This window comes from Nuphar pumila, chromosome 4, assembly GCF_984573655.1.
Source record: "Nuphar pumila chromosome 4, dmNupPumi1.hap1.1, whole genome shotgun sequence".
Lineage (NCBI taxonomy): Eukaryota > Viridiplantae > Streptophyta > Magnoliopsida > Nymphaeales > Nymphaeaceae > Nuphar > Nuphar pumila.
In genome coordinates, this window is record NC_143252.1 from 106,477,012 (window position 1) to 106,484,720 (window position 7,709).

Here is a 7,709-nt window from a genome sequence, read left to right on the forward strand (position 1 = left end):
CCAGTACTTGGCTTGAAAAAGTTGAACCGCCTTTTAAAAGGCCGGTTCACTGGAACTTTGTCTGAAAGTGTTATAGAATTAGTTGTCGGATTAGAGACATCAAAGAAAATGTGTAACATTGGTTGACACCTTCACTCAGGAATCTCAAGAAAGAAAGTTTTACCTTATGCATATGATGACTATTATCAAAAAAGATACAGACACGATCGACTCTTGCATTAAAAAATTCAAGTCCATTTGTGATGAACTTGCAGCCATTGGCAAACCTGTTGAAGATGACAAAAAGTTTTTTTGGTTACTGCAAGGGCTTGGTCCTGAATATGAGTCGTGTGTAACCACCATGTTGAAACCACTTGTTCCTTCGTATAAGAAAATTATTACTCTCTTATAAAGTCGCGAAGAGATAAACAAGATGCATAAGGCTAATCAGCCACAAATGGCTTTCTATGAACAACATGCATCAAACAAAGGAAAAGTGTATGAAAATAACAATTTTAAGTTTAACTCAAAGGGGCATTTTTTTCAAAATAAAAATGATTCTAATAAAATTGGCAAACTTTAAAATGAAAAAAAGAAAAAAAGCAGGTGTCGTTTGCCAAATTTGTGATAAGAAAAATCACTCCGCTTTGAGATACTTCAATCATACTTTCCAACCTGAAGATGTGCCTCAAGCATTGGCTACAATGACAATAAAAGAAAATCAGGATGATGAATGGGTTGCTGACACAGAGGCCACTGCACACATGTCTGGGAACTCAAGTAATTTGCTTAACATGAAACCTTATACTGGTTAAGATGTTGTGATGGTAGAGAATGATGAAAAACTACCCATCACTCACACCAAAAATGCTAGTATAAATGGTTATTATGTTTTCATCCCTTTACAAAATATCTTATATGTTCATTCTCTCAAGAAAGATCTTGTGTTCGTCAGTCAGATAACAACGGACTTTTCATATGTTTTTAAATTCCTTTCTTCTAAATGTGTGATAAAGAATAAGAAAACGAGAAAAATAGTGGCCAAGGAGAGTAGGAAAGGCGATCTCTATACTCTTGGTGGAAGTTCAGAGGTATTTTTCTCCACCCGATTCAGAAAGGTTTCAAAAGAAAAATGGCATGAATGGCTTGGTCATCCTCAAATGAATACCATGAGGTTTTTGAATAAGAACAAACTTATTGATATTATTCCTTGTAATAAAAGCACCATTTATACTAGTTGTCATCTTGGTAAGGCTTGTCGTCTACCATTTTTGAACTCAGATAATAGAACTATTGAACCTTTTGAAAAGATGCATTCTGATATATAGGGACATGAACTTGTGTTATCTCGCGATAACTATCGATATTATGTGATTTTCATTGATGATTATTATACTAGATTTACATGGATGTATCCCTTGAAGCAAAAGTCTCGTTTCTATGAGAGTTTTGTTTATTTCTATAAATATGTTGAAAACCAATTTGAGAAAAAAAATTAAAGTATTTCAATCGGATGGCGGCGGTGAGTTTGTCAGTCATAAATTTGTTAAGTATCTTGATGATATTAGTATAAAATGCCAAATATTGTGTCCCATGACACCTCAACAAAATGGGATTATGGAAAAAAAATATCGCAACATCACCGAATTGGGACTTACTATGATTTTTCATAGTTATGTGCTAAAACGATATTGGGTTGAAGATTTCTCTATGTCCCTTTTTTTGATTAATCGCCTTCCTTCATCCAGTTTGAACAAGGACTCCCCATATTTCTGTCTATTTGGGTCACATTCAAACTATTCAGTCCTTCAAGTTTTTGGATCACGATGATTTCCCTATTTGAGAGACTATGAAAAAATAAATTCGATCCAAAATCTCTCCCTTTGTATTTTTCTTGGATATAGTTCCCAATATAAGAGATACAAGTGTCTCCACCTTGCTACTAGGTGCATATACATGTCAAGACATGTTCTCTTTGATGAGTATAATATGCCTTATTAAGACCTGACCTCACTATATAAAGATGAAAATGTTTTTAGAGATTTTTCTCTTATTAAAGAATGAAATCCAAAAGGTTCTTTTGAAAACTGGGAGGCCAATAGTAATTCTCTTGAGGGTATTGAAGATTTACCTGTCATTGACCCTCGTAATGTTACTTGTTATGATAAAGTTCCTAAGAATATGCAGGGTCATGATGACACTAGGGTGGAGACCAGCACCAATCAACCTCTTATTAGTAGTTCTGAGAGTCTTGATCATGGAACCAACATCCCTACTATTGAGGAGTTGCCTATTAAAATGGATGTGCAGATCCATACTGGAAAGGATGAATCAGCCAACCATACGACTCCTACTTTGCCTACTCTAGAGCATACTCAGACTCCACGTCATATGGTAACCCGAAGTATGGCAGATATCATCAAGCCCAATCCCAAATACCTTAATCTTCACATTCTGTATGAATCTATTCGCCGCGAGCCAAAGTCCATCAAAGAGGATTTGACTCATCTAGGATGGAAACTTGCCATGGATAAAGAAATCACAACCTTAGTTGCTAACCACACTTGGGACTTGGTTCAATGAAAACCGTCCATGAATATAGTCGGATCAAAATAGATTTTTAAAACCAAACTAAAGGCTGATGACAATTTGGATAGACTTTAAGCACATCCTGTTGCACATGGTTTTAATCAAATCAAAAGAATTGATTTTCAAGTGACCTTTTCTCCTGTTATTTAGCCTGCCAGTATTAGAGTTGTCCTCACGGTGGCCACTGTCAAACACTGGGTTATCAAACAGTTAGATGTCAAAAATGCATTCTTTCATGATGCTCTAAATGTAGTTGTTTACATGAAACAACCATCCGGTTTTAAAAATGAAAAATATCCCAAGCATATTTGTGAACTCAAGAAGGCTTTATATGGTATGCGTCAAGCTTCTCACGCCTGGTTTGAGAGACTGAGAAATTTCCTGTTTACCTATGGTTTTTCAAGTTGTGTATCAGATCCTTCTATGTTCACTTTCCATTCCAAGGAGGACATCATGATTTTATTTATTTATGTCAACGATATGGTTTTGACGGGTAACAATAATAATCTTCTTAATGATTTTTTTTTGGTGAACTACAAAAGGAGTTTCCTGTTAAAGACCTTGGCAACCTCCATTATTTTCTTGGCATCAAGGCGGTCTATACTGAAGATGGTATGTTTCTTTGTCAAACAAAATATGCTAAAGAAATCCTAAAATGGTAAAAAATGCTTGATTGCAAGCCTATAAACGCACCCATGATATCCAAGGGACAGGTGAATAGAGAAAGTGATCAAGATTTTGAAGATCCTACTCTATACAGAAGCATTGTTGGTTTCCTGCAATACCTCATCATCGCGAGACTAGAACTCTCCTTTGGAGTTAACTATGTCATGCATGCACCCAAAATTGGACATTTTCAAGCAGTAAAGCGAATCCTCTGGTACATTAAAGGGACCATCGATTTCGGGATAAATTTTTTGTCTCACAACACCCTGGAGTTATGCTTTTTACGACGTAGATTGGGCAAGTTGTCCTATCACAAGGCGATCCACTATTAGGTTTTGTACATTTCTCGAAAGCAATTGTATCTCTTGGAGTGCAAAGAAGCATAATACAGTTGCATGATTAAGTTTTGAAGCCAAATATCGTGCCATGGCATCTACTGCCGCCGAATTCACTTGGTTGCTTTTCTTATTACGTGACATTGGGGTTCCTGTTATGACACCATCTACTCTTTATTGTGACAACATTAGTGCTCTTCACATGTCGATTAACCCTATTTTTCTTAGCAGGGTTAAGCACATTCAGATAGACTTTCACTATGTGAGGGAGATGGTTGCCCATGGGAATCTCGTTACAAAGTTCGTGAAATCAGACAGACAAAGACAGACAACTTGAAGATATTTTTACCAAGGCCTTGGGAAAATCTCTTTTCGAAGTTTTGAGAGAGAAACTTGGCACATGCAGCCGGCTTACTTTGAGGGAGACTAAAAGAATTTACGTTAATGAGGAATTTAACACAACGATGGCTAGAAGAAAATGCTTTAAAGCTTGGTTAAATCGAATGTTACATTTGTGGCTGATTCTGTGGATATGCATGAAAGCACAACCAACCATAAAATATCGATTATCCAAAGAGGTCGTTGAACCTGAAGTGAAGAGTACATCGACTATTGATAAGCCTCAATTCAAGGAACCAGTTCCACAGATGAAGGGTTTGGTTCCACGTATGAAGGGGTTAGTTCCACATATGAAGGGATTATTTATCGTCAAGTACAAAGAGCCTCATATGAAGAATTCGGCTATTATCAAAAACCCTAAAATGATGGATATTGATATTATCAAAACAAGAATGAAGGAGTCGGTTATCACAAATGATAACCGATCTATGGGCTTTCTCTAAGACTTGACTTTCTATGTTTTCTTCTATTTAAAAACTTACACTCCCCTATCAAATTATCGAAGATAGTTTTCTCTCTTGCCGTGGACGTAGGATACTCATATTCGAACAACGTATATCCTGGGTTTTCTTTTCTCCCTCTCTTGCTTTTCTTTTTTTCTCTTTAGGGCTCCCCCACTCTTGGTTAAATGGGTCGGCTTAAGGGTTCAAGCTGAATTGCATTGCAAGTTCGATGCCCGAGGTGCACATCTCTTATCATAATGTTGAAGCAATGAAAAGACTTTCTTAGTAGGCAGGAAGAGGGGTACCCAAAAAGTTTTACATCATGGACACCGATCAGGGCCACGGTACATTTGGCACCACTTGACCCATACTTGGATGCCCGAACTATAAAGGTGGTTTATCCTCGAATAAACAACAAAAAAGAAAAAATTGACAAGTAGGTTTAGTAACTTCATCCTTGTATGATGGATGTCATCAGCAAACTCCAAGTTGAGATTTATGAACTTGGTCGATCATGTTCTTCAAAATAAAATAATAAAAGAAGAGCTTGGTCATCTTCTAATTGATGCCAAATATCCTGGAATCCTAATTGAGTGAGAGAGAGAGAGAGAGAGAGAGAGAGAGAGAGAGAGAGAGAGAGAGAGAGATCTTGTATTCATCCATTGGCTTATCAAGCTGAGGTTAGGCAGACCCTCAATCTTTATTTTATTCCCTTTGATCAGCAATAAGTTTAGCTTGTAGTCGCCATAATGCTCGCCAACAAATTAATTGCATGTCACTGGAGTGGTTGAAATATTCACCCCAAGTTCAGCAATACTTGTAGGGAATGGTTATCATAGCATATGGTGCAAGTCAAAACAGGCAGAAATTTAAAGAGTCTGGAAAACCAACTGCTCTTGCGTTAGAACTTCAATACTTCTTCTAACCTCACAATTATGGTGCTTAGGGAGGCCCACAGAAGGAGAGTGGGACCATCTCACATAAACATGCTCTAATTGCATTGGGTTGGCAAAACTTTTTCTTAGTGTAAGTAAAGCGATGGAAACTAAAGATACCCACATGCATACACCTACTTGTGCATATCATGTGGAATCTTTAGACGCAATAGGCAAACCCTATTGCCTTTTCTTGAAGGAAATGACAATAAAGTGGTGAATCGAATCTCATGAGTGTTAAATGAGTGCGGGCCCATTAAGTGACCCAGTTCTCAGCGAGGGTTCCTCATCATAAAAAAGAGTGTAGGTTTTACCAACGGGGGCTCTGCTGGTAGGAGCAGCTAGTGCAAGTCACCTTGTGTTTGGACGTTACAAGTTCAAATCCCAATGGTATCCTTGTATAAGTGATAGCTTGCCTTTCAAAAAAAAAAAAAGTGTAGGTTGTGCAAGCTTAGACGTAAGTGTTGGAGGTAAGAAGAATATGGCACAAAGAAAAACTTTTTTTTTTTTAAAGGCAAGCTGGGGTTAGGCGGACCCCTACCAGAACAACAGCCACCCCATGTGGTAGAGGGATTCGATCCTGAACCTTCAATTTGACACAAGACCCTGCTTACCACATGGGATACCACCTCGGTGGTAGGCACAAAGAAAAACTTGCATGCACTCAACCTCAAGTTTAAGAAATCTCTACAGACTGGACAAAGGATACGTGGTGGGCCCATAGCCCTCCTGTATGGACCGCTGTGACGTGTCTACCTTGAGATCTTGAATTCAATTAAAGCCACCAAAATAGACAGCTGATGCAATTAATCAATGTTGCTTGTATGTAAACAATAGAGATTAGCCTACCATTATTGATTTAGTACCCTAACCACTGTCATGATCATGGTCGTCATTGTCATTATTGCTGGTTAGGGGTGGCAATCAGGTCGCGGGTTGGCGGGTCAGCATACCTCAACACGAACACAACCCGTGTTTATTAAACGGGTCGGATGTGGCAAACACAAGCACGACCCATTTATTAAACGGGTAACCCGACACGACACGATTAACCCGTTTAATAAATGGGTCTCGGCCAGAGATTCTGCCGCCGAGCTCTGCATGAGCCTCGCAACTGCCTTCGACGCCGATCCCTTCGTTCGCCTCTCATACCGCCTTAACGACCCCTTCAACGCCTTCCGCCTCATCGTCAAGACCGGCATCAGCCTCTTTGGCTCCCCCGCTGCCTCCTCGCTCTCCATGAGCGTCGAGTTCGACCTCCTCCACGGCGGCCGCCACCCCAAGTTCTTCGTCCGGTTCAACCCCCGGGCCGGCGATTTCTCCATCAAGAAGATGGTCAAATCGCCGCCGATCGGATTCTCCGATGATCCCGGTGCCTTCTTTGACCGGAAGACGGGCGAGGGTTTGGAGGTAAACGACCTCTTGGAGGAGAACGATGGCAGAGGATTGGCCGATCATCTCCGGCTAGGGTTCTACGAGAACAGAGGAGTGGTTGCGGCCGAGCAGCGTGACGGATCGACAGTGGCATCGGGATCGTTTGCCGGCGTGATCAATGGCCTATTCTCTGGTGTTGAGATCCACGCGCAGAGCACCTTTTCGATGAGGAAGCACATCATTGTCAGCTTCGGGTGGGGGATTAGGGTTTTGACGGGGCTGTCATCGGCCAGAATCTCGCTCAGGAACCTGCCGATCTTGGTGATGGGACCTTATTACCATAATAGGATTCCTGTTCATGTATTTGGCAGGACTCGGGTTGCGAGTTGACAGGTTCGTGTAAACGGGTTGACCCGCCCGCCTAACGGGTCAAACGGGTTGGCGGGTTGGCATACCCCTAACACGAACATGACCCATTTAATAAACGGGTTAGGCGGATTGACCCGTTTACGACACGAACCCGTTTAAGCCAAACCCTAACCCGGCTAAGAAGCGGGTTGGCGGGTCGGGTCAGATTTTGCCACCCCTATTGCTGGTTATTGTTATTACTAATACTATTAGGTTACCCTTTTCATTATTTTCATTACTAATACTACTACCACTAACTACCCTTTTCATTATTGTTATTACGGGCAGTTTATCGTAGGCTTGCTAAAATTCGGGTCATCAATATTTTTTCAATTTTACAAGTATTCTTGTTATTTTCCTATGTAAAGATGTTGACAACAACTTGGCTGGAGCAGATCACCATGTATTGGGAAGTTGCAAGTTCTAATCCCTATGGTATATGGTTGTATAGGGTCTGCCTAACCCCAGCTTTCTCTGTCGAAAAAAAAGATGTTGAGAGCAAAATCTTAAATTTAGGATTTCAATTCATGGAAAATGTTGAAATCCCCAAAAAAAATTGTTGGTCTTTAGGACTGCCACTA

The 7,709-nt window shown here is 40.1% G+C and overlaps 1 protein-coding gene across 1 annotated transcript; it reads left to right on the top strand.

Moving 5' to 3' along the window:
• Window positions 1–6,447: 6,447 nt before the first annotated feature.
• LOC149840436 (uncharacterized) lies at window positions 6,448–7,110 on the top strand. Its single transcript, XM_090005069.1, has one exon. The coding sequence runs from the start codon at window positions 6,448–6,450 to the stop codon at window positions 7,108–7,110; it is 663 nt and encodes a 220-aa protein (XP_089861195.1).
• Window positions 7,111–7,709: the final 599 nt, after the last annotated feature.

What these genes read in the sequence shown, in the direction of transcription:
- LOC149840436 (XM_090005069.1), top strand. Translation starts at nt 6,448, where the DNA reads ATGAGCCTCGCAACTGCCTTCGACGCCGATCCCTTCGTTCGCCTCTCA.